We start from the raw sequence: 27,517 nt of genomic DNA, 5'->3' as shown, positions 1-27,517 counted from the left end.
AAGAAATCGGGATCGTTCAAGAATTCCGAAAACTTATTTTCTGTTGCCATTTTCTAGAAATCGATTTGTATGATCGAAGCGTGGATTATAATTTCTATTAATATATTTAGTCCAAGATGATTCACCGTCTAATAATATTTTCGAAATGCTTTTCTTTTTATTTAAAAAAAAGATTAGTCTCAATAAAAAAATGAGTGAGATACAAACGCTGATGGTTGAATGAATGATAGATCATTTCATAAAACGAAAACGATTGTCAAAGCAAATTGGCGGGAAACGCATACATTTTTAATTCGCCCACAGACGGAGGCAATCAGCCGCCAAAACTGCTTTAATGAAAAGAGGTTGAATACATTCATTTTATAACGATAAATCAGAGCAAACAAGCAGACAATGGTGCCAATCAGCGTATCGAGCTACTAAATCTGTTTTTGGATGAGTTTTGGTATGTCGCCGCGTCACTGAATGTCATTGGATTTATAAATACAATCAGCTCCAGAAATAGGTAGCTACAGGTTTTCCAGGCGTGCCGACTAAAATAAAATAGCCTGGATTCGGTTAACAATATTATTGTCTGAGCTTACTAAGCGGACAGATCTGTTCTCAATCGGATTATATTTTTATTGTGTGATAATGGATGACGATTCTCAACAATTTTCTTTACGCTGGCATAACCACCAGGTAGGTGAGTATTTTTTATACACTATACAGTTTATTGTATGAGCGCACGTTCAATGTTTATTTTTAACTTTTTTATTGTAAATAACAATTTGAATTGCCAGTAAAAAAATTGAATGTTTCTTGAATTTTGTTGATTTTGAAAATGGAATTGTTTTTCTACACAATATTTTTAATGAGCGCTTGGTAGCTTTTCGAAACAGCCAATCATGGCGTATACGTGTGAATGACATAATATTAATTGTTAATAATTTCAGATACACAGAGGACGATGTTATCTGAGCACACACTCACACGAACACCACACTACAAATGGTGCAAGACTGCAGCGAGCCCTACCTAAATAATGTTTTTGAAGAATATTGCCTTATATGGTACGATATTTTTATTACTAACTTTAAAGAATGTATGTTTTGTTCCTTCTTCTGAAATCGTTAAGACAAAAAACTACACATATTATTATATTATTCTCTCTCTATCCTATCTAACCTAAGGACATTTAAATTTCGCATCAATTTTGCAATTACTGAACGAAGGAAATGAAAAGATAATCAAAATTAAATACGCCTTTTTAATCAGGCAAGATCGATGTTCCATAATTAATACCATCTATTGTAATTCACGAACCGGAATCTCAAATACGGTTTTACTAAAATATTTATGTTTGTTCAATACATTTAAAAAATCCTTTATTAAACCATTTCAGACGAGCATTATCGGTGCCCTCGGCCGCATGTTAGAGTCAGGTGCTCTGAGTGACGTCACGCTCAGTGCAAATGGAGTATCCCTGAAGGCCCACAGACTAGTTTTAGCTGCTTGTAGTCTATACTTCGAACATATTTTCAAGGTATCTGTTTAAGAAGAAGTTAAATGGAGATTAAAGGAGAACTAAAAAAAATATAGCCTAGCGTTTAAGCGTGACTTTCTCAAGTTCGTTGATGAGTCTGAACACCGACAAAGCACTTAATTAACATATTATATTCAATTAAAGAAATCTTAAATAAAAAAGAAAATATGATTATATATGATATCATATGCCTCATTGGTTTTGCAACTCCATACTCTACGTATATTGTCTCCCAAACTCTTGCGTGCAAAATCTCTTAAATAAGATTTTTTTGTCAGGATGTAGAAGAGAACACCGTTGTTGTCATCTTGGATTGTGATGCTTCAGACTTGCGTCAACTTCTTACATTTATGTACACTGGTGAAGTGACAGCGGCGAGAAAGAATTTGCCTTCGCTATTACGACTGGCGCAGTCCTTACAAGTGTCCGGACTTACTGATGCAAATTATGTATGTTATATTTATAATAATAATATTATTGGTATTCATTTATTTTATTGAATTAAGGACAATGCGTACTTACGTATTAACGCCACCGCGTCAAAAATTCTGTTATTTATTGTTTGGTTAGGTTAGGTTAGTATATTAATATTTAATTTTAAAGTTTTAGAATAATAACCCCTAACCACTTTCACGCACCGGAAACAGTTATTTAAATAAAATATTAATATACTAACCTAACCTAACTTTAATACTAAGTACCGGACAATGTTTAATTGTTGCTTTAATTAAAATGCTTTATGCGGATATAGGAACGGGTTTGTGTATCTATTTTTAATCATTTCTAATTAATACCAACGTCACATGTGCTCGTGTACGAGTTTTCTACTTTTACCCTCATACTGCAAGTAGATAATAAAAAATATTGTAAACGCTTAAACGTGTCAAAGGTTCAAATTTCAAATTTCAATAACTTAATTATAATCCTCGTCTATTTAAATGAGAATTTAACGTGTAAAACCGTACTTTCTCAATGACTTGGTCCTTCCAATGTACATTCGTAGTGCCGAAGGTTTGTACTTTAACAAAATATTATCATTGGTAAATAAGTTTTAAAATTGGACGTCCTGTTGGACAGAAAAACTATGTATAGTTAAACAAACTCATTTTGTATAAACTATTTTATTTATTTATCCTAGGCCTACCCTAATCGACATCACCGTTCACGGTTTCCTTGTTTATCCTAATTATAACAGCTTCTCGTTTATCAGTTCTACAAGGCCAAACCACCTCAGCATTCCCTTTCGTAACCTTGTCACTACGTCCTCTTTTACCACACAGAGCTCACAGTACATACTTTTTAACGCTCTCATTTCCACGGCTTTATGGTTACTATTGTTAAATATTTATAAATTAATATAAAGAAAAGATTCAAACTCCGGACAATCATTACAATATCTTTGAGTTTACTACTTACATTATTTTAGTGTGTCTTCGGATTCTTTTTTTAATTACTATTCGATATTTATAGGACTCCACCGCTCTACCGCGTGAAAATGAACCTCTTAAAGTACCGAACGATGATCCCATTAACCTAGATGTTTCAAACAAAGAAGATACAGATAAATTATTTGATAAACAGCTGTCAGAAATTACAAGAAATGATAAATTGAGTAAATTAGACCAAATAGTTCAAAATCTGTACACTTCACATAAAATTGGTAATATGACGACGCCAATGTTATCACAGCCTGTGCTTCAGAGCTTAACGGGTAAGTTTTTATCAAACATTAACAATTATATTATGCGTAGCTAATAATTACGCTTTTATTCATATGCAACGATGTAAGTGTAATAACGGTTCTTATAAAGAGACCTTCGGATTGTATCAAAGTTTTGTAACGTACCCAAGTGTCCGATCTTGAACCCTGCCGTCGTGTGACCAATTTTAAAAAAAACAATGTACAGTGCCACATACTTTTCCTGGCTGGTAAGAGCATCGCTGTCATATATATCAGTATTTCCAGTAAAATAATTAACTATTATAAGCGGAACAATTTGAAGTCATGCAGGCTTATTAATTTATTGAAATGTCTTTATAAAACAATGTATGTCTAGAAAATACAGTTTTAGGGTTAAAAAATGTGACACAAACTTAGGAACAACAACTATAGGTTTTGTTACCAGTACTATTAATATAATTCTATTAAGATAAAATACCTATTAATCATCAGAACCGTTCGGTTCAAAGACACTTTATTTCTCAAAGAAGTACATTCTCTTAGCGAGAAAATTTATTAGTTATGTACATCGTGTTATGAAATTAGACCATTTCATAAACAAAACTTTGCCATATTAATTAATAATGCGAGGATTAAAATAAATACATTTTAGTTGGATTTTTATTAGATGTAGTAAATAGTAAAATTATTTAATGTACGCACCAAAATGGCGATGGTAGTACCAATTTCAGCCTCCGGCCAAGAATAGTATGTGACACTGTACGTATGAATTAGGTAATTTCTTATTTTTTATGGGTACAGAGGGGTCACAATATAAAGCGAAAGCCAAAATAATCGTGAACTATGTTCGATAGTCAATTGTCAACAACGTCTCTAGTCTAGTCTGGCGTTGACAGTTGCACGTTACTACGTTCGTTTGATCAATAACAATTGAACGCATCGTTTCGTTTTGAGTCTTTCATTTTACATACTCACCACCTTCCTGATCACTTACTTGGTAGTAAAGAAAAATAATCAATTAAAAGACATACATGTGTCTTATATGCCCCATTTCACTTCACACCACCTTCGACGCTTAAATAAGAAGAACTAAACTAGGCTCGAGTCTTGAGGAAACCAAAGAAATGGTTACATTTGTCTTAATGACTACCACCTTATAATTCCTACCTATATTTTCAGAACCATCAATATCCCAAATGGAATATGAAAAGAAATGGCGAGGTGGATCAATATGTACAATATGCAACAAGCGTCTTAGCAATCAATACAACCTGCGCGTGCACATGGAAACACATGCTGGAAGACGTCACGCATGTCGCGCATGTTCGCATGTCTCTCGATCACGTGACGCATTAAGGAAACACGTTGCGTATAGGCATGCACATTCGACTAAAAGTTCACTTTGACGATAGACAAGTCAAATAAAGGGCCTTGATTTGGGGCCTCAAGTCCGTCCCTGATTCATTATATTTTTTTAATCCCAACGTATATACCCATTAGGATACTAAGATAAATTGAATAAGCTGTAAAATATTGCACCCATGACCGACATTAGACAACTACTTAGCAAAGTAGTTGTAATAGTAGCAACTATTACTAGTCATATAGAAAAAAAAACATATTTATTTGCATATTTCCAGTCATCGTTATTATAATGTAACTTAATTTATTTTATTATTAAGTATTCAACTACTATGGTTATGGATAATAAAAATACAAGTACAAGTGTACACAATTTATTTCTGCCTTACATTAGTAGAAAAACGCATCAAAATGACAGTCTGTAGAAAATTAGCTAGTATAAAAATACTGTTCACTTTTTGTAAACGCAATCAGTTAAAAAAGCGTAAAATGCGTTCCACACGATTAGTTGAAGTTCCACAATATTATGTAGAAGAGACTACTGGTAACTTATAAATTTAATTTCCGTCATAATCCTTTAGAATTGTTCCGTGTAGTATTGTGCAAAGAAAAATATTTGAATGAGGTTTTAACGTAATTTTAAGTTACCGGTAATCTTTGAGATCTAAGTATAAACGCAATAAATATAATTTCATTAGAAATGCAATTCAGAGTATTCCTATAAAATCTTAGAAGCTAAATAAATACGATTGTTATTTTAAGGATAGAACTCTTTGTTATAAATACATACAAATTAATAATCTTAGTACTGTTCGTAATATTAAATATTTACTTCGAAAACAAATGTGGCAAGTTCACTAAATATGCTTACCATTTTCTGTTCAAGTACCAAAAATATTAAGCTTAAAAATATTTCCAAAAATGGACTCGATAGAACTGATATATAACAGGGCCCCTCAATGCAAGCATGGGGCTCCCAAAGTCCATCTCTGTACGTTGTTTTACAGTATTTTAACTGTCTTACAATTGACGCCAAATACTTATCTGGCCCGGTTGCGGTACAATCAACATGCATTGGTTTTACCAACCGCACCATATATCGTTGTGGCATTATAAAACTAAGCGCTAGGTACGGTCCAAATGCGTGTGTTTGCATCCTGTCCCACCGACGCTATCGTCTCATTATCAATCCAAACCGCGCCTGTTATTTGACTCTGCGGATGCGCATCTGAAATGAAATTATGTAAGTATAACATTAATTAAATAAAAGTTATAAATAATAATTAATTGAGAACAGTGTTGGCCTAGTGGCTACAGCGAGCGACGCTCACCCCCGAGGTTGTAGGTTTGAATACCGGCTGTGCACCAATTGATTTTCTTTCTATGTGCGCATTAAACTTTAGCTCGAACGGTGAGGGAAAACATCGTAGGAAACCGGCTTGCCTTAGGGAGCGTTCAAGTATTACGTAACGACTCATTCATCATTTTCTACTTTCCAGTACTGTACGATATATTTAATGGTAAGTTTTAGGTATAAAGTGGGTGGTGGGGGTGGTCACGAAACGTTTTACTATGGGATACAGAAAACATTACGGTGCGTTTCATGGGGGGAGGTTAGGTTAGCGTGACTCCAAATATTGCGTGACGTAATACTTGAACGCTCCCTTAGAACAAAAAAAAAAGTCGACGGCGTGGGTCAGGCACAGAAGGCTGATCACATACTTGCCTATTCCATTTACAAATACTCATGAAACATATAGAAATCTGAGGCCCAGACTTAAAAAGCCAGTTGTAGCGCCATTGATTTATATATTGTATTTTAAATAAAAGTAATAATACGGTAATAATAATAAAATATTTTCTTGAATTTTATTTTATTTAGACAATGTGCAAATCTTTTTAAATACTTTGGCTATATTTTAAATATAGTTGTGATTCTATACGAAACTTACTCTTAATAGTTAAGTGTTTGTTCGGTTGCGCGAGGCTCCATACAATAAGACTAGTGTCCAAAGAACCAGACACGACCCTGGAGCTATCAGGACTCCAAGAAACACAGTTGACACGGGCCGTATGGAAACCCCATTCTTTATTATGAGCCAACTGTGGGAATTATAAAAAATAATAATTAAAAAGACATAATGATAAGATTACTATGGTAGTAAATGTTATACAGTGGAATCTCGATAACTCGAAAATCAGTTAACGAGTTTTCGACTTAACAAACACTTCGAGATATGTACATATGTTTTAACTGCTGAAATTTCGACTTACGGAGGCGCGAATTCTAGGTGTATTTTTTATTAGTAGAGTCGAATTTGAATTACAATTATATGAATGTAGTCATTCATTGCACGTGTACAAGATAAAAATAAATATATTAGAAGCCGCGAACACGAACATTCATTTTGGATTGTATTGTTATTATTTTGGGGAAGTTCCAAGTAAGACGTTATATTTTACTAACTACAACTTACAGTCTCCTTTGTTATAGAGTATAAATATGTATTATCTATGCATCGTAAATAAATAATATTTTGTTCGAGTTACAAAGTCTAAATAATTCGAGATAGCGCGTATTCAGGGGTTCGGGGGCAGGAAATGACAATTTTTTTTCGACTTAACGAGGTTGGAGTTATCGAGATTCCACTTAATACTCTTTAGACAAGAAAAGGCACATATTTTTTTGTTCAACAAATGTTGTCTTTTTGGCTTAAGCGTGCGACTGCCTAGCGTTCATATCACGGCTATGCAGCATTTGCACAACTAACATTTGCTGATTAAAGGCAAACATATTAAGGTAACCGGCATGTGTTACATATAACAGATCTATTTCTCTATAAAAATATATAGTCTTTAACAATGCAGTATCAGTGGAACATATCTAACTATTCTTCGACAAAATTTAGATAAACACTTTATATAAAAAAGAAAACACAACTACAAATTAATAATTTAAAAATTGTGTTAAACGCGTTTAAAAAACGCTTGTTATAATTGCACTAAAGATACTAAAACATACCTTATATTCCTCATCATACAAGATAAGCTTCCGGTTAGCATCGCAGGCGACGAGGTACTTGCAGTCAGGGCTATAGCGAGCGTCACTCACAGCACCGAGGTGTACTAGCTCAGTCTTGGGAGACAAATTCGTTCCCTCCAGAGCGTAGATATGCACTTTGCTATCATCACCTGGTATACAAAACATCGAATTATTAAATAATGTAAAATTCATAAAGAATTCTTCCTTCTGTAATTTTTATTAAGTAAAATAATGTACTCAATATAACGTTAAATATGAAAACGAAAACTTAGCCACACATTATCCATTCAAGAAATAAGTTTCGTAGATTCTATTAAAAGTATATCAGTAACAATATGCATATTAAAGTAAAAGTACAAGGAAAACAATAATAATTAAGAAATTGTAAAAAACAAAGTATCCTAATGTGCCGTGTATAATAAATGTATCTTTGTAAAACATACAGTAGAACCCGTTTAAGACGATCACGCCTAATACGATTTTACGCATAATACGCCACTTTACGCCAGTCTCTGCAACTTGAGACATACTTTCATACATTTCTTAACGCTTAATACGATTCGTCATCCCGTTTAAAACGCCCGAACCCTGACGTCGTGTTGAAAGAAGAACTCAAGATACTGTAGGGTTTTCCTGGTTATTCTTCCATTGATGACAATGTATCACCTTACGAAATTTAATCACAAAACCAGGCCCTAAGTGATAATGATGAAGACGAAGATGAGTCAACTCCGGTTTTGTCAAACGCGCAAGCCTTGTTAGCTGTTAATGATCTAAGACACTATGTAGCTTCTTTGGATCAAAGCGAAGATGCAGTGCAAAATTGAATTATATTGAAAATCTTTCAATTGCTAATGCATCAAAATCTTTCTGTCAAACCAAAATAGGTGATTATTTTAAATATGATTATAATTACACTGTGTATTTAATGTAATTTATAAATGTAAAATTTAATACCTATATATACCAAAATTAGAACATAATGTACATAATGATATGTAGTACGTATTATTTTCCATATCCCGCATAATACGCTTTCTCGCTTAAGACGCGTTTTTGGTTCCCTGAGGAATCGTCATAAACGGGTTTTACTGTATTTATATTTAATTAAATTATAATTAAATATCATATAACTCACGTTAAGTTAATGTAAAAATCATACGTAGCATCATACGAATTCGTGAAAAAGCGGCGCGCGACAAGCTATGAACTAGAGTTGTCAAACAATTTTGTGCTTTGTTCATTGTTCCTATTGTATATATAATAGTATAACCTATCATAACAAATGATGATCTATTCTATATTGCATGTACGACGATTATTTTGTGTATGTGTATATTTTATGACATACAAGTACTTGTTAAATGAAACATTTATAATAAAATATATACAATATTTAGGTAAGACTTGTTGTTTCCAAGAAGGTTTTAACTATTTGGCGGACTTTTAGTGATGTCTAAGAAAATTCTAGTTGTTGTTAGCAAATATAAATTTACATTTGGTTAAATGGTGTTTCTATTCCTAGGTTCTTGAGCTTCTACCACTATTATCACATCACTTATTAATTCACATAGGGTTATTACAAATCACAATTTCTTTATTCGTTGAGACTAAAAATTATTCTTGTATTTTTACTACGTACTATGTGATGTTTTTTGTAAAAAAAAACAAAAAAAACACCAACCACACACCAACGGCTTAACAGATTTAATTCAAATTTTGAAAATGGTTTAATATTGTTGAGCTCTTTGTGCGTTGTCATTTTAATGTGATTACCTATGAAACACCTTGTATAAAGCCCAGGCTGGGGCCTCAAGTTCGTATCTGTTTCAATAATAAATTTTAGTAACTAAATCAATTGTATGGATTTTAACTGGACTCATCTGTCTCTTTCTATCACAGCTTAAACACAATTTGATGGTAAGAGACGAAAGAGCAATTAGGAGGGCTATTACAAATAGTTTTAGTTTATGACGAAAGAGGTTAGTATCAAATTTAAAGGTCCGTCTGGGCATAAAGTTAAAACTATTGCCATAATATTAAAAAAAGGGTCCGTCTGGATATCAATAAAGCAGTAATCAATAGCAAAATAATATTATTTTTTTATTGTTTAGACAGATCAATGGTAGCAACGAACACTTTAAAAAAAATTGGTTTTCATATAACAGGGGCAGGAGGCTCACCTGATGTTAAATGATACGCCGCCCGTAGACACTTTCAATGCCAGATGGTTCGCAAGTGCGTTGGCGGGCTTTTAAGAATTGGTACGCTAATTTCTTGAAGGACCTTAAGAAAAAGAAACTAACCTCCAACTGCTACATGCTTAGTCTGATGGTTGATTGTAACGCATGACGGCTCGTATTTTATCGGCACGGTCGATTTCTTTGTACCACCCGACAGGACAATAAGCTGCAAATAAAATTGTGACATACTTAATATAACTTAGGCATTATATGACTGAATAATTCTAATATTTTGTTATCACTAGCTTTCTGATATATTACTTAGGGTACTTATTATAAATACTAAAGTATTATTGGCCTAGTGGTGTGATCTAGATCTCTAGTCTCTGATCTAGGATGGATTGGATCTTAGACGACGTCCGTAACGCACTAAAGCAAAAGGCCAATAAAGCAAATAATATCACGAAACAGATAAATAAATCTTAGGACTTAAAGGTCAAAATTTTTAAAATCATATCTGTTTCCATTACTCTTTGACGTATCGTAGGTACCAACCTCCTTGACAGTAGCAACGATAGTTATATCATCGTCCAATAATTGATCCAAAGCACGTGGCTGCGCTCCAAGAGTCACTGCTTGGTCGGAGTATGACGGCGAATCCCCTGAAATTAGAAAAAAAAATATTAAAAATATTTTTACTTACAAAGAAATGCAATTAAATTAAATACTACATTATACACTACTTTTTTTATATATAATAAGTATATAAGTATTATTTTCTGTTTAAATTCTCTTGACACTATCTACGGACTCGGCAAAAGATAGTAATAAGGAAATTTTTGTCAAAAAAATCTGAGCAGAAAATACTTTTCGTTAAATAATAGTTAAACGGTTAACTAAATAATATTATTTAATGTAATTCTTAAAATCTACCTTCCGCCTGCACGTCAATCCTACGCAGCGTATCATCGATTCCACAAGTCAATAACGCCCCGTTATTCGTCATACGCATTCCATTCACTTGGTTACCGTGGCCGGTACCTCGCACCTTACCGCCTACACCTGTTAAAATACAATAATATTAAATGATTTAAATAAAAGATTTATTTGTGAAGTATCTTGTGCTAGTTAAATTCAAATAAATTGCGCATATTTCCTTGGTTCTAGATTTCAAAGAAACAGACAGAAAAAAATTTTTTTTGGATCTCTAATTATTATATATGAAAATAAGTATTTTCCAAGTTTTATTCACATATCCACAATGATATTTACACAATTTATGTACATATATATAAAAATGAATTGCTGTTTGTTAGTCTCGCTAAAACTCGAGAATGGCTGAACAGATTTGGCTAATAATTATGATCTTATATTATTTCTGTAACTTCAGAGGAAAATACTAAAAACTACAATGGAATTTTGCAAAAACTGTTCTTAGCTGGGAAAAATATCCTTGGTTTTTTTTTTTGTCTTTTTAAAAATTGTCACTTAGTTCTGATATAGTTAGATGCCTTAAGAAACTTGTATTTCATAGGTGTAGTATTAGGTCTGATCTATTTGGTCTGTTTTGACACAAATATTATATTTAGATTAAGTACACCAGGTCACCCAGTAATTAATAAAATCATAATACTTATTATATAAAGTTAATTGAACAACTAACCATTGCTAACATCCCAATGAGAGACTGCTCCATCGTGACTAGCTGTATACAGCCTCTTGCGGTCCAAAGACAAGCAGAGACAGGTTATTGGCTTGTTATGCCCTGTTATGACTCGGAGGGGAGTCTCGGGGTTCTCAATGTCCAGGTAACTGATGTCCCCAGAGAGGGAGACAGTTAGGAGATGCTTTCCTTGCCATAGACAAGATACCTGAAGAATTATATATTGTTAACGCTGGCACGAAACCTTTTAAAAAATAGACTCCTTGTAAATTACAACTGTTTTGTATAACATAATTCTACCAATACTCTCATTTGTAAAGCGGAAAGCGTCAGTACGTAGGGAAATTTTTCTCAGTATGACCAGTTTTAAGCAGTCAAAAAAATATTCAGCTCCATATTTGTATGTCAAGAAACAATCTTGTCTTGGGCGGTGTCAAATATGTCAAACTTTCCAGAAAATAATGTTTGAGATCTCTTGAGACATTATAAATTAAGTTAACATTAAAAAATATTCACACATTTTCTCATAGAATCATTTCAAGTTCTTATTGTATATGTTACAGGAACAAAAAAAAATATTCACCAAAAATATCAATATACAGAAATCAGCTAACAAATTTTAAATGTCAAATCATCTAATTTCCAGATGCACAGCAAGCTGCATTTCGTAGCTTGACAGATATCTCACAGTTACTCATAACGTCCTTATTAATCAATAATTAGTTTGGTAGTAGACTAATACTAACCTGTTGATTCTCAACAGCAGTGCCCATGGGGAAGAGAACAGCCCTTTGCATGGTGTCCACATCCCAGATAGCACAAGTCTTATCTCCAGAGCAGGATAACAGCTGCTTACCATCAGGAGACCAGGATATTCCATATACACCACCCTTGTGGGCTGGGGAGCCAATCTGAAATGTACAAATATTAATAAGTTTTGATTAACTATTGAAGTTTAGGTTTGCAAATTGTTGAGACTATTTAAGGACAACTGTTTTACCAATATTAATTGCTTCTGTTTGTGTTTATACCGACTTAGTTTACCTCTAATTGCTCTCGTTAAGTTATTTTTCATCACTTTTTAACATATTGTGTTCACGTGATAATGAAAAGAGATGAAAAGTACAGTTAAAATCATGCAATTAAGAGGGTTTTTTTTTAAACTATAGGTGCAAGTGTTGACATGACTAACTTGACACACAATGATAGTACTAAAAATATTATAATTTTATAAAAATGGTATTGAATATTATCTTACTTTAAGTTTTTAATTAATATTCCTTATATTTATAAAGCATAATCTTACAGGCCAAAATTATTTTAAAGGCTAGTCTAATTCTTATATAGATCATTTATAATTGTTAAATATTTGATACATTGTGTATTTAAAAAAATATATATACAAAACAAGAACATTAAAAGAATGACACTTACTTCACCCTTTAGCTCCGAAGTCTGTCCATCAAAGAGGAAGATCTTGCCATCAAAGCCAGCTGAGGCAAACAGTTTTCCATCAGGACTGTACCGCACTGCTTGGGCGAAACGAGTGTGTTCCTGATATTACACCATATTGATATTAGCAATATTCAATTATGTCAAAACATTGTTATAATTCTATTGTAAAATTGTAAACAAGATCTTTGTTTTGTAAAGCAAAATAATAAATAAATTTAGATCACAATGATTGAAACTACTGTATGAAAAGACTTCTGCTTAAGTCAAAACTGTCATGTAGTTCCGGTGTACCATATGGAAAAACGAAAGGTCTTGTTGAAAACCCGCTTAGTTTGACGGATATAAGAGTGAAGTATATATGTTACATTAAATAAGGTTAGGAATTTTACTATAAAGATAAAGTATTTATCGTAGAAAGGATATGACATAGTCCTAATTTTAGTAGTACGCTGATGAAACCAATGGCTAACGTAATTTAAGCCAAACAACTATATGGCAGACATTTTTTTAAAGAAAACTTTAATGCTATTATATCTTAATCCAGACTAAATCGCAAAATTTTACAATTGATTAAACCATTTCATTTTTATCGAATCCATGAAATATTAAACTGCAAGGTACCTGTTTTGTACATCTGAACTTGAAAGGCGGCCCTTCAAATACACCCAGAGTGTTGTCCTCGGAAGCCGTAACAATGCGGAAGGGCCGAGCTGGCCGGAAGTCGACCGAATTGATGGCTTTTGATTGGCCGCTGATCTCACCTACCGATGTCCCCGTTTCCGCCATAAACACGTGACCGAATCTGTAAAGGTTCATGCACCGTGAGTGAAGCCTGCCATGGAGCAAACGCGTTTACAGATATGGGTAAGAAGCCAAGTTTGAAATGAATGGTGGATATTTAATGAATGTGTAATTTCTTTGATTGTAATTTTTTTACGAAGAAAAAAATACAAAGCAAGTAATAATAATTACAAACTTATTGACAATTAAGTATACTTAGTACAATGAATGTATCTCAACGATTCGTTGCCTATTGTATGTTTACAACCTTTAGAATGTAAGTACAAAATGTAATGTAAGAGCCATATTTAATATTGTTTAATAAGAAGTTCAATACCTCTCTCTACCCTCGCCAACGGCAACCATCCTCTGGTTGTCTGAGCTCCAAGCGATGTCCTTGATGGGACCTCCAATTGGTTGAAACTCATTCTTTAGGATATGCTCCTTGTTTACTGTATCCCAAATACGAATTTTGCCGGATACGTCTGAGAGCAAATAAATTTACGTAAACACTTTTATAGTAAAGGTTACTATATTCATTACCGAAAACGACCGACTGGAATTTGAATTAAGAATACTGCGCTGTATCTTACGACGATATCTTGTACAGGTTTTTTGAAATGCATACGATTCGAAAGTTCATAACAGTATCAGAACGTTCATTAGTTACTTGGCACTACTGTTATATAACCGATTGAGAAAAAGTCCTGTAGAATCCAAGGGTACATTTCGCAATGGCAAGCTATTAATTTATTGGGCTTAAATTATAAAGAGACAGGCATTTATGACTTAGTTTCCTCTTTCTTGTCTGTATTTGTTACTTATGTTGCTTTGGTTATGTATTGTTAAAATAATATTTTGTAAAGTTACAGTAGAAAGATCTGTTGGGAACACCAACAGTTTTTTTAAACCAGTAAGGAGGGAAGGTCTTGTAACGAAGCAGTAATAAAAAATATCAATACCATAAGACTAAAATGTTTGTATGAAAAACTAGGCCGCTCATCGCTAAACGCAAACTAATTCACGAAAGTAACTCAACTCATTAAAAATATCCAAAAATAATGTAGTAGATTCCTTCTCACAACTTATAAAAACAATCACCTATCTTGATTTTAATTTATGTGGCAGCACATTTTAACTGGTAACGTCACGGGCTGACGACTCAAAATAAAAAAAAAACTTTCTCGAAACTTTGCAATACAAACTTCATGCTTGGGTTAAATTCATGAACTTTAGACAATAAATATAAATAGTTTATGGTTTGCTTTTGTGAAATGAGCCGGCGACTTGCGTGATTGTGAACATTAATTATTGTTAAGTATAAATAAGTATGATAATGTAATAAATAACAATCAATAAAGAAAAGGGTTCCTGTACCCAGAGTTTTTTGAGTTATAGTCATATATAGTTATTTTCATTAATCTTAAGCGAGTGATTTCTAGAAAATAGAGGAAAATTGCTCATCTTCTGTTAAGAGACCTATGCCAGGTGTTTTACAAGTGAGTCACCGGCTTATTTAAACATCGTAATTCAAAACATAGTTAAAATATAGTCGCAAAATTCTTGTGGTGCTGATCTTCAACTATAGTAACAATCGTAAAATTAAGTAGTCATAATCACAATTATAGCTAGGAAATATGATACGAATGTAAAAGTTGTACGGTTTTAGAGATTGTAGGCGATAGAAGTTGGAACAGGGCCAACTGGAGCGTTGATTCCTATTGGATTGTTTAGATCTGATGCTTGTATCGGACAGAATTATTATTTTTGTAGAATAGCAATTATTTTACTAAGAAGGAGGTACAAAGCCAATGTTATCCTTGCCAGCGTTGTTCAGACGATACAAATTTTATCGAACCTGATTTATATTTAGTTTAACAAAGGCTTTACTTGAATCAGCGGGTCGCTTAAGAAACCTAATACCTAACTCTTTATATCAGATTACCCGCATAGCTACTATAACAAAAAAATATTTAATTTCACATACATAGACATCAGAGACAGCTATTTTTACACTAGTTGTTGGGCGCGGTTTTGCTTGCAAGATACAACCGCAATATTGGCGCAATAAAGCGATCTTCACCTGCTTAAATTAATAATTTATTTTGGATTTTCAGAAACTTATGAATATCCTATATATAAATATAGTAAAATATATAATATATATATTTTACCTATAAGATTGAAATATTCATACTAGAGTCTACAAAACTCAATATCCACGTTGCGATTTTGTTGTATAACTAGTTTGGCCATAAATACTATTACATAAAAACTTTTCCTTTTTTCAGCCTTTACTTTATTTTGCACTTGGAGCACTTTTAAAACTTCTTTCGATTTTGCGCCATTTCACATCTTTTTTCGTGTTCATTATCAAATTACACAAAGTGGGTATGGTCGGTAATATTCCAGACACTTCTAAAGCTTGTTATCAGCCGTATGTCGTACTATCAACAGACACAACAACAGTTCGTCTGTCGAAGACCAGACAAGATCGGGGCAGCCGCGTGCTGGTAGAACTACAAAGGCTGCTGTTAAAGTCAGAACTAGTCTAAATCCCATTAGGATGCAAAAAAAGATACGATTGAAGGACACTACAATAAGCAAAATGATAAAGTGTACCTTCACAGTTCTAAAGAAGCTGCTTAAGTGGTCGGAAAGGTACAATGTGGTAATCATCCTGCGTCAATGATGGTTTGTTGGGGCGTATCAAGGAGTCACAAAACAATATTTTTGTGAAAAAGGAGTAAAAAATTCCAGCCAAAGTGTATCAAGATGACAGTCATGGATCGTGTTGTGAAACCACTCAGCAATACACTATTTAAAATAATCCGTGGACTTTACAGCAGCATTCTGCACCTGGTCACAAGGCACAAACTACCCAAGCCTGGCTTGAAACCAACCTTCCGGACTTTATAAGAGCTGGCTGAGCCTTATCTAGCCCAGACCTCAAGACTTTAGACTTAAAATTCGTTTTAGAAGACATGGCCTGCTCTAAACGGCGACATTGAGTCTCTTAAAATTTTTTTGGAACAAGCAGTGGCTAAATTTACCTTAGAAACGGTGAGTATATCCATAGATTCAGGGCCAAATGGATTAAGGGCCTGTATAAGAGCTAAAGGTGGCTTTATTTTACATTTCTTATAAAAAAAAATTTTTGCTGAGACTAATTAATATTTAGGTATAAATTTTAATAATATTACATTACTTCATTAAAAAACAATGCAATTTTATTTATAACAGAACTCATGGCTAGACTTGTCAATGTGTTTTTTATCATGTTTGGTAGGGTTAAGTAGACCTAATCAAATTAAATATCTTTAGTATATAGGCAAAAAAAATATTGATGTTGCACAATACACTTAATTTATAGCTAGCCATTAGAGCTTGAGGATAAAGTGCTTATGTTTCAATTATGAAATAATGAAACATAATAATGAATATCTTTAACTTGTTGACAAACACAAAAAATATAAGTCTTAGAGATAAACGAGTTCTTCTAGAGATATAGTTTAAACTTTCCACATTCACAATAGTAGCTGGCACAGCTTTCTCCAGCTGCATTGGATTTTAACAAAAAGTTATTGCATGGTAAGTCACATATTGTGTTTCCAGATATAAGTTGATTGCAAAATGCTTTCCATTCTATGTGGGTACTTTAATAAAAAAATTTACTGTGAATAGCCATTTAAAAAGGTAGGGAAAAACCACCTTCTTACATCCAAAATGTATAATGTCAACTTGATTACATTATGTACAGCAGGAGTCAGTTTTTAAAGAAATATACAAATCTATAAAAAAATATCAAGGTTTTTGTTTTATATAAATGTCAGACAACCTAACTAAAACATTGTCTTTTTTAAGTGCTAAAGCAAAATTAGCATGATACACATATGATTTATAGCCATTTAATTGATTTGATAATGATAATATCAATAATAAAGTTATCACTTAAAAATTATTGTTCTGATAAGTGTCAGTTTTAAGAATTATTGATGATAGTGATATACACCTAATATAAATGCCACACCTAGATTCTTAATTATTTGTTTTTTTTAAACTTTTTTATTGTTATACACTCCTTATACTTTGTTTAAATGCAAAGCTTTTCATGTCAATTATACAGTCCTAATTATATTTCAACAATTATATTTGTATCCTGTTCTTAACCATGATTTACTACCAAATATGGCAAAATAAACACACTATGATAAGATAGTGGGAATGTCCTTAAATAGTAATGTATTACAATATGACTCATCAATGTCAGTAAGGTTTTGCATGGTTCGAAAAATTGTAAATAAAGCAAACTTTATTGATGGCTTTGGTATCAATGTTTAAAATTTCAAAATTTGTTTTTATTTTGCACTCAGATTAGAAGCTGACCTAAATGATCAATATTTACACAAAACTTGGATAATGGTGAAAAATATTAAAAAATAACATATACAAATTTTCAAGCAATAATAAGCTTAGCTTACCTCCGGAAGCTATATAGAATCCACTCGGAGAGTATTTAGCAACATTGACTTGGCAAGAGTGCTCGGTATACACATCTGCAATCGCCGGGTTTTCTATATTGCGAATTATTACAGAATTCCCGTTACTATACAAGAAATTAGTTCCTTTGGGATCCCCTCCAAGTACCAGTGGTGTGCCTCGCTGAGTTCTAGGGAGCGCCGCTAATGTATACTCTGAAAAAAATAGGCAAGAACACCCGTTTATAGCCAAACGAAAATTTTCACGCCCCAGAGAATAACGTGCTCATAAAATAAGGGTGATTGTAGCAACTTACTATTTGAATAAGACATTGTTAGCAACTTAGTATCGCACAATATTCTGCACTGTTCTTAATAAGATTGCAAAAATTATTTAAAAATATAAAATGGTAAGAGTTAAAAGATCTAACAGCACTCCATCAGTCATCACAGACTAGGAGGACTAGAACTCTTGAATTTTTATGTACACTCTACACTTCTTATTGTTGCAAACTGTAAACAATGACAGATCATGACATTAAACATTTGATGACACGCCACTCGACAGTAATAAGACAGATATTAGAGAGATATATTAATATAGAGTGAAATGAGCGAACATTACAATATCTAATAACTTGGACAAAATTGTGTTTCGTAAACTTCGTTAACTTTCATCTTTCATTTGGATCGTAATTTTTGAAATAATAAAGGAAATTTACATAAATAAATGATCTTAAGATCTTCTTTGGTTTGCCCGATTACAACGTAACTAAACAATTCGAATTGTTGGCACGCATGGAGAACTCGAATTGTTTAGTTACATTGTAATCGGTTTAAGGTCTACAAGACGTAATGAAAAACCTTAAAACGTGATAAAGTTGTAAATATTGCAAATATTGTTACTATGGCAACATTTCTAATTCCAGCAAATAATTATAAGAATATTTCACATAATACATATACAAAGAGATCACGATCATTCATAGGAAATCATTGTACGATTTGCTCGGCAGACTTTTTTAGTAGCGATATCTATACGATAACGATATATATATATATATATATATATATATATATATATATATATATATATATATATATATATATATATATCTAGCGATAAGGACTATTTTGTACCGCGTCTGCCACCATGGTAGCGCTGCGTTGTCTGCCTTTAAGGCTGAAATTTAGAAACCTTGTTAGGATAAAAAAATTAAAGAGGCTCTGGGATCTAGGATCTAGGATCTAGGACTCTGACTTTTCAAGTTATGAATTTTTAAAGATTTTTTATAATTACAAAAAAATATATATTTAATGCACGTTTGCCAGATCTGAAGTATTCTTTTAAAATCCCTGCGAACGACTGCAGAAAAATAGTCTGCCACCATCATAGCACTACGTTTTCTATTAAGATGTCGATGTCGACAAAAAAATAATGCTATATCATGTGCTCTTTGACGTTGTTTGTATTGTTTATAAAAAACATAAACTAGGCTGACACCTATAACTTATAGATTGGCTTCGTTATCTAAATGGTATTGGCCACTTACCTTAAAGGCAGATTAAAAATGCAGCAACATACGACCTTAATTCATTACGAAAAAGAATCGTATTAATAAGAACTTTAATTCCTATCGATACGAAATACGAGCAAATCGTATACTTAAATGCTCTAACCTAACCTAACTCACTAGCTATTAGAGTACTAGAGCATACATACCAAGTAATGCTACAAATAACTATTAAATGTTTTTCTCTTTGTTATTTCTTTCTAAATAGCTTGCCAACCTACTTGTAAATAAATTTGTCTGAAAGACTGGTATACGCGAATATCATAAATTCATTAAACTGTATACTTCGTTGGCTATGCAATAGCAAAATGAAAATTTTGATAGGGTGGACTAGCAGCTATAGCAATTAAATAAAACATAAATAATACTTGAAAACATTGTGTTTACTTGTATAAGAGAAAATATATAATAAAACTATAAATGACACCGCACATCAAAAGTAAAGAAAAACATAATTCAAATTCATTTTTTTTTTAAATAATTTTATGGCCTGGTAACGAGACCTTTAAGCCAATTCAAATTCAAATGTAGTATATCATAGACAAGTATACGTGGAGTTGATATTTCATTTAAGCTTTGATGTAATTCTTTTTTTTTATATTATGGCAATAGTTTTGACTGTATGCGATGTAATTCTTCTCATTTCTGCCCGAACACAGTGACAGTGACAGTGACAGAAGACAGTAATTATTCAAGTTTCAATACCGCGTGTGTACTGGGTAGTGAGTTGTCGGCTGTCGTTCGCAATGTGCATACTGCGTTCTTCAACATTTTTGCACTCTGCTGAATTTTGATTACATTGCATTGCATCATTTACATTTTTAATGAGTGATATTCGCATCAATTTTGTATAATTTAGATTAAATGATATGTAATCTGTCAATAAATGTGTTAGCTAAATTAAAATAGTTTTTCTTTCTTAGATTATTTGACGTTCATACTTCATATCCACGTGGTGATTGTCAAGTGAAAGAGGACGTGTTAATTTTTATTCATATTATTTATTATTAATTTGTTAAAGTTATAATATACGAAATGGATTCGTTAAATATGTCTAAATTAAATTTATCTACCGTTCAAAGTGAAGCTCCTAATGAAACAAGAAAAAATGAAGTTTCTATAGTTAAATATGAATCAAATGTAAGTTCGACAATCAAATTAATTCTTATACTATTTGAAAATTATTCCATTTATTTTCTTTATTTAAGTAACAACTCAAATTGAATTAATAAACTATTATTTACTAAAACTAAAACAGTTGAAACTGTCATGTTTAGTTAAATAAAACTTTTATACATATTGTAACATAAACATTGTGATATAATTTCATGGAACTGGTTTAGTAAGTTAATATTTATGAAATCTTAAATTTATTATATTTTTAGACATTTTTGGATCCAGATGATGAATTCAAATGTGAATACAAGGAGGACATTTGGAAATATTTGATTAAACAGGAATCTATGAAACCAACAATACAACTTCAGTCACCACAGGTAATGTGATTTATATTATAATCCACTCCTTGCAAGTTTTTGTTTGTAAAAAAAAACTTTCTTTTTTAATTTTACATCTGGTTTTAAAACACATTAAGTTTTTAACACATACTTAATTAATGTCGACTGTCGAAAGAATGAAATTTGATTGACTAAAAGTAGGTTATTCTCCTTATTTCAATAAAATATTGGGGTTTCCCCATTCATATATACCCTGGTATTGTGCAGCTAGGAAAGTGGTTCTGTCACCTAAATAATAATTCATATTAGTTAGAACATACAAATGGAAGGCTTAAGGACATTTCAATGGGCTTAATTTTTTTAAATGTAAATGTATGATATTTAACACTTTCTTTTTTATTTATTTATTAAGTACACTTAAGTAAACCACATCATATATAATTAATTTAATTTAATACTTAGTCAACTGATGGAAGCTTAACAAAGTTTATTATTTAAATTGAACAGCCCACTACTAAATATATCATATATTATGTGAATTGAGCTTGTTCCATTCTATTCACAAATCATTTCAATAAGTAAAATTCTCTTTATATGAAAAACTACTCAAGAAATTTTGATGTGCCTGTGAAATGGTAGTTTTACAGTCTTAGATTAAATATGATTATTGTTGCCTAGCAGTAATTACAATGTGGTAATTACAATTTTTATATGTAAAAATGGCTCCATACAGATATTTAAAAAATTACCTTAGAAAATTACCTTAATTTTTAATGATTCTAAATTATATGTGATGGCGGCATGGCACAACATTGCTGATGGAATTATTGTACTAAAGTGACTAATATTTAAAACTGATTAAGATTGCATAATATTTAGTGTAAGTAAAGAAATATGATGACAAAAAGCAAATAGTAAAACATAAATGTGTAGAAATTCAATATCTTTTGATTCTTAAACACCTATTGTATTTTTTATTACAGTTGGAGTTTCGCGGTGCCCTAGTTCAACAGTTACGTGAAGTATCTAAAAAGCTAGGATTGTCCATTGCAACTATACACTCAGCTGTGGCTCACTTAGACCTATTTATGGATGCCCATAGATTAAGGTCTGATCGACTCACACACGTAGCACTGGCTTGCTTAAGTTTAGCAGGTAAGTTTTAATTACTTGACCGTACAAGTATATGTAATTTATCATCTGGTATCTTGAATAGGAGATCCAGCCATATACAGGATAGAAAAATAGATTATTGGTTTTACTTAACCTAACAGAATATAAATATGTATTATTATGACAATGCACAGTATTGGATTAGGATAAAGTATCATATATTATTTTACAAAATGCGTTATCTTATCTACAATATAAATTGTATTTATGTAATAACATTAATAATTATTATTGAATGCAAAGTAATATTAAATGTTTTGAAAGCTATATGGAAGTGACTAATTAAACATAAAATTGAGAAGTAAGGTCATCTACCTGTCCCAGTCTAACGTAAATATTGCGAAATGTGGCGACATACTGTAATTAATATTAAAGTGTTGCCTTACACAAGGATACTGAATCAGGCTAAATAACGTAATAAACTATTACTTTATCACAATTGTCCCATGTCCTTGAGACATTTATACGGCATTGGGATAGGATTTACTTAGATGCTGTGAAGATTTTAGTTCAAAACATTAAACCAGCATACTTGCCTATTAAGAAACAAAAATGATCATGAAACTGATTCCAAAATCCGAGACCTAGTATAAGAACATGAGGTTGCAGAGCCACTGAGGTTTTTGTAATTGTAACTACTACTTTTTGCAGTACAATATTACACAGGCACGCTATGTTAGACCTGATTCAGATTTGAAGTCACCTAATGTAAAGAGAACTTTTAGGCCATGTTTGCATATGACATAGTACTTCCCAATAAATAATATTTAATCCCTTGACTAGTTAAGTATTTAAATAATCATTGTTTTGATTGTTTTTTACATTTACATTTGCATTAACATTTTTCTCTGTGTTTGGGTAAGATTGTGTAAGATTTCATTAATTTTTTTAAAATTCTAAATTTAGTTAAAAACTTTACACAATTTACTGTTTTCTTTTTATTAAGGTTGCCTGGAAGGTATAGTTTAGTAGCGATAAGTTTATTGTTAATATTATCATTATATTGTGCAAATGAGTGTTAATAAATAAATGTTTTTAATCTTTCAGCAAAGAGCGACGTAAAATTTAGCCTAGCACCAACACTGAAAACATTGTCAAAGGCCAGCGGTGTACAATTATGTGGTAACACATTCCGGCAGTTAGAATGGATGGTAGGCCAGCATGTGCGATGGAGGCTTCTAGCGCCCACGCCTGTAACTTTTGCTTCCTTGTTGGCTCAGTATGTTGTAACGGACAGCGATTTGACTACAAGACATCCGAAATTTGTAAGGCGCTTCAGACGGGACGGCATCAAGTTGTTGGAAGCATATTTAGATTTGACATTGTCAGGTAGGGCTTTTATAATCCATAGATGATACATATACAAGATTTCTGTTCTATCTATGAATAGTATGAATTAAATATTGTTGAAGAGGTTAACTTATCATAACAGCCCACACTACTAACAAATAAGAAAACCAAATACATACATATATTTACATTCTGACTTAATAATTCTTAAGAATTTTTTCTTTAAATACATAATATTTTTTTTACTATAATTCTATTCCAGACGTACGTTTAAAAGTAGTAGACAGCGTAGAAGTGGGTTGTGCGTGCGTATCATGCGCGCGCGCGGAGCTTGGTCTATCCGCATGGCCCGATTATTTAGCTGACGTTGCTGGAAAGACTAATGAGACAATCGCACCCATTGCACGACTACTCCATAGGTATGAAAATTGTTTATTGTATGATAAAGTTAACTTTGAAATTATTGAACTATAAGACCAAGCCATATATTATGTTTTAATTTAAGTCTTCAATTAACTCTTAAAATATATCCTGAACATGACTCAAAATGATGATCAAAGGCCGAAAAGAAAAGTTGATTTCCCATCTGGTTGATGTCCTTTAATGTTTATCACACCGAAGCGAATTATCTGACTACCCTCAATATTTACGAAAATAAGTTCTATTTGTATGAATCTAAACATTAAAATAAACTTTCTTACAGGATGATGCAAATAAAATCACGGGAGACTACAGAGTGCGAAGTGGATCAAGGTTATAGCAGTGCAAGAACAACACCAAATATAACACCTTCCACATCACCACAATATCACATTACTTCTAACTACCCTCAAAATATTTCTAATATTAGCTACTACCAAAATCAGACAGATTATAGGTTATATAGGGCTAGTAGATTAATTGAGGCAAGCGTTGAACCCTCAACCAGTATGGCTGTGAAACGGATTAGAGATCAAAGTGAAATAGAGTTAGATAGAAAGAGATATAGGGTAGCTATTTCTCAAGCGGTTCAATGATTGCTAGTCTATGCGAGGTAAGGTTAAACGATTCTCAAAGGTTTATTCTAAATGACCAACAATGATTTTTGACTTTATTTTTTGAGCATGAAGGTTTTATTTCTTGCATATTTTTATTTCATATGTAACTAATTTAACGAAAGAAAGGTAAAGTTATTTTTTTAATTCGTCTAATGATTCTTGGAAATTTTTACTTGTTTTTATATGTCTAAGTGGGATCAACCTTTGAGAAATAGTATTATGATACTCATACATATAACATAGCAATAATTTACTCTAATGCTATATATGACAGACTATGCCCTATAAAAAAAAATATGTACCAATCCTTTCGATTAAAATAATATTTGATTTTTTTCCATTATTGGAGGTTCGCAAAATTAGGGTTGTGCAAAATAAGATTTTGCTTTTTATATGGCATAGTTAAATAAGTGCCTCTGACCTTATCTCGCTAGAAAAATCTGTACATATACTAAGTTCCTATAGATTGATTTATCGTCATTCCACTCAGAAAATTGTGGATAATAGGATGTATTATTTATTTGTATGGTTAGGGGATGTGGCTGTTAAATATTTCTCTTCAATGTTTTAAGCTCTTGGCATCTCTGCAGTCTTATATATAACGGCCATTTTTGATATTTGTGGAATTGTTTAGCAACCACGTTCTTTTAGCTAATTTTCCTTGTCGAAGTCATTTAAAATATTTATGCTTTGTTCAGCCCCTAAACTTAACCACTTCATTCTTATATTTTCGTAACTATTTTTCTGAATATTCTAAGCTATTCCAGAAACTTTCATAATGTGGGTTGTCGAAAGTAATTTTAACGAGATTAAATTGACTTCGTAAGGGTTTTTAACACATAAATATGTAGATAGCTAGCAACAAATTAATTAATTGGGTTCATAACGGAATTACGTACTGCCATTAACACCTTAAATGTTGTGAACTTTAACGAATTTTTAATACATCTTTTCCATCAGAATAGATCACCATTCGATAATCTCGTGTTTTTTAACTCGTTAAAAATACATGCAATAGAAAATGTGTAGTATTAACGAATAAAAATCACTAAAGATAGACTTACATTAAATTTCCAAAACATAGAAATTATATTTCAAATCTTAATACTCTTGTTTAAATTGGCTATGATTCTGGTTTTGTATATGTTCGCCACGTACTTAGTATAAAAAAAATAACTTCGACTTTTAATCTTCATAACATGTCTAAGAATTCGACCAAAGTCATAAAACGAACAAACTCTCGCATCTGTCAAATTTCTATTACCATTTGACAGGTGAGTATGGCGCTATTTTCGAATTATTTATGTAAAATGACAGCGAAGTGTATTTAAAAAAAAGTATTGGTTTATATCTGTGGTTGCTGACAATCATCGCTTTTTTTAGGTAATTAGCTTATTAATAGTCTATGACATTGATAGGATTTGGAAGAATTATATGTCCTTATTAACTTTACTACCGTTTATGAAAGCGATGTTTTATCACTAAGCCGTTTGATTGTTCCAGACATTACCTTAATTTTTAGGCTAAAATTAGTGTTTTTTTAGTGTTTAATCTAGAACAATGAAGGTTTTTAAAGATATTACGATAGTACGGATAACATTTGACTGATAACTTAAGGAATACTATTGGAGTTGTTGGCCAGATGCACATGGCATGCCATTGCAAAAATATAGATTACAATTATTTATAGACCCCATTTCACTACATAAAGGATTTTATAGAGCCAGATATATCCAATTTAGAAATATTCGAAGAAATCACGGTCACCAACTCCTTAGAATCCACTTGTCGTAAAATCTTTGAAAATATACGTAATTGTGTATTGCGTATGGTTGTGAACAGAGTTTATTTTTGATGTTGCAAACCTATTTGGGTATTCATTGCGGTTATTAATAATTATTTTGAACGATTTCCAGCCAGTTGTTTTATCACTATTTATTATTTAAATGTCGTTGTCATTTCGTTGCCTTGTTTGTTGTAAAAATGTCTAGTTACCATTGTTTATCGAACTATGTAAGACTTAGATACAGTTTTTTTTAAATGGTTTAGCAAGCTAAATTTTCATATAGTTTTGTCAAATTGAATCTACTATAAATTCTTCTTTTTTTCTTAATTTTGATTATATAATTTATAAAAACATTTGTTACATGAATTTTTCAAAGTTTTTCAATTTAACCTAATATCCGATGTGGTTTTTTTTTAAATATTGTCAAAACATTATGAACATAGCTTGCTTCCTGGTCCCGTCAAATTAGTTCCTCTTTGATGTTTGGTGATATCTGTAGTCATTTAAACATAATAAATTATAGTGATTAATATGCTGCGCCCTTTATATAAAAGATTGATTGCTATTAATTATATGTGATTAAAAGTATATCAAATATTGTAATGAATTGTAATCGTATCGAGTATTGCGCAATCGTTCAATGTGCATCTTATGTATGTACTTAGTATTCATAATAATAAAGCAGAGGAAAGTCAGGGTTGCTGCAATATGTTACACATCTAAAAACTATAATAGAAACGGTACACAAATATAAACAGATTAAATTAAATTGTTTTTAAAATAGTTTGCCATACTTTGAATAATTTTGTTAAATGTGTATATTATTGTAGACATATTGTCGTAACCCTGTTATTAAGGCCTAAATGGTTGGCGCGATAGTAAAATTAGCAAAAATGAATTATATTGCTTAAAGACTGATGTGAAGGTTCTACTCTGAGTATGTTTGATAAAGGAAATAGTTTTGTACTCGTTAAATAAAATTTAAAGATGCAACTTTAAATAAAAGTATTTACTCTTTACTTTCTTGTAT

The 27,517-nt window shown here is 31.9% G+C and overlaps 3 protein-coding genes and 1 long non-coding RNA gene across 7 annotated transcripts; 2 read left to right on the top strand and 2 right to left on the bottom strand.

Moving 5' to 3' along the window:
* Positions 1 to 318: 318 nt before the first annotated feature.
* LOC123709476 (protein bric-a-brac 1-like) lies at positions 319 to 5,164 on the top strand. 4 transcript variants are annotated; one of them, XM_045660864.1, is made up of 6 exons: positions 576 to 685; positions 936 to 1,052; positions 1,385 to 1,525; positions 1,804 to 1,974; positions 2,996 to 3,236; positions 4,386 to 5,164. In XM_045660864.1, the coding sequence occupies exons 2-6, from the start codon at positions 1,050 to 1,052 to the stop codon at positions 4,610 to 4,612; spliced, it is 783 nt and encodes a 260-aa protein (XP_045516820.1). In that variant the 5' UTR covers positions 576 to 685; positions 936 to 1,049; the 3' UTR covers positions 4,613 to 5,164. The 4 variants fall into 4 exon arrangements, with proteins under 4 accessions (XP_045516819.1, XP_045516820.1, XP_045516821.1 ...); XM_045660865.1 differs by having other exon boundaries at positions 595 to 681; XM_045660863.1 differs by lacking the exon at positions 936 to 1,052 and having other exon boundaries at positions 319 to 681.
* Positions 2,623 to 4,043, bottom strand: LOC123709477. Its single transcript, XR_006753734.1, has 3 exons — positions 3,909 to 4,043; positions 2,942 to 3,058; positions 2,623 to 2,856 (listed from the first exon to the last, which is right to left on the bottom strand). It is a non-coding gene; the product is annotated as an uncharacterized LOC123709477 (long non-coding RNA).
* LOC123709475 (actin-interacting protein 1) lies at positions 4,927 to 18,678 on the bottom strand. The gene is made up of 13 exons (XM_045660862.1): positions 18,488 to 18,678; positions 18,174 to 18,386; positions 14,030 to 14,177; positions 13,534 to 13,714; positions 12,892 to 13,011; positions 12,204 to 12,368; positions 11,458 to 11,665; positions 10,728 to 10,856; positions 10,350 to 10,456; positions 9,918 to 10,020; positions 7,591 to 7,760; positions 6,521 to 6,671; positions 4,927 to 5,796 (listed from the first exon to the last, which is right to left on the bottom strand). The coding sequence occupies exons 1-13, from the start codon at positions 18,501 to 18,503 to the stop codon at positions 5,687 to 5,689; spliced, it is 1,821 nt and encodes a 606-aa protein (XP_045516818.1). The 5' UTR covers positions 18,504 to 18,678; the 3' UTR covers positions 4,927 to 5,686.
* A 1,781-nt stretch (positions 18,679 to 20,459) lies between these two features.
* Positions 20,460 to 27,492, top strand: LOC123709875 (cyclin-J-like). Its single transcript, XM_045661466.1, has 6 exons — positions 20,460 to 20,884; positions 21,130 to 21,240; positions 22,185 to 22,356; positions 23,422 to 23,703; positions 23,927 to 24,083; positions 24,368 to 27,492. The coding sequence occupies exons 1-6, from the start codon at positions 20,780 to 20,782 to the stop codon at positions 24,678 to 24,680; spliced, it is 1,140 nt and encodes a 379-aa protein (XP_045517422.1). The 5' UTR covers positions 20,460 to 20,779; the 3' UTR covers positions 24,681 to 27,492.
* Positions 27,493 to 27,517: the final 25 nt, after the last annotated feature.

The sequence above is a fragment of the Pieris brassicae genome, chromosome 5, assembly GCF_905147105.1.
Source record: "Pieris brassicae chromosome 5, ilPieBrab1.1, whole genome shotgun sequence".
Classification (NCBI taxonomy): Eukaryota; Metazoa; Arthropoda; class Insecta; order Lepidoptera; family Pieridae; genus Pieris; species Pieris brassicae.
This window is presented reverse-complemented; position numbering and strand designations above follow the sequence as displayed.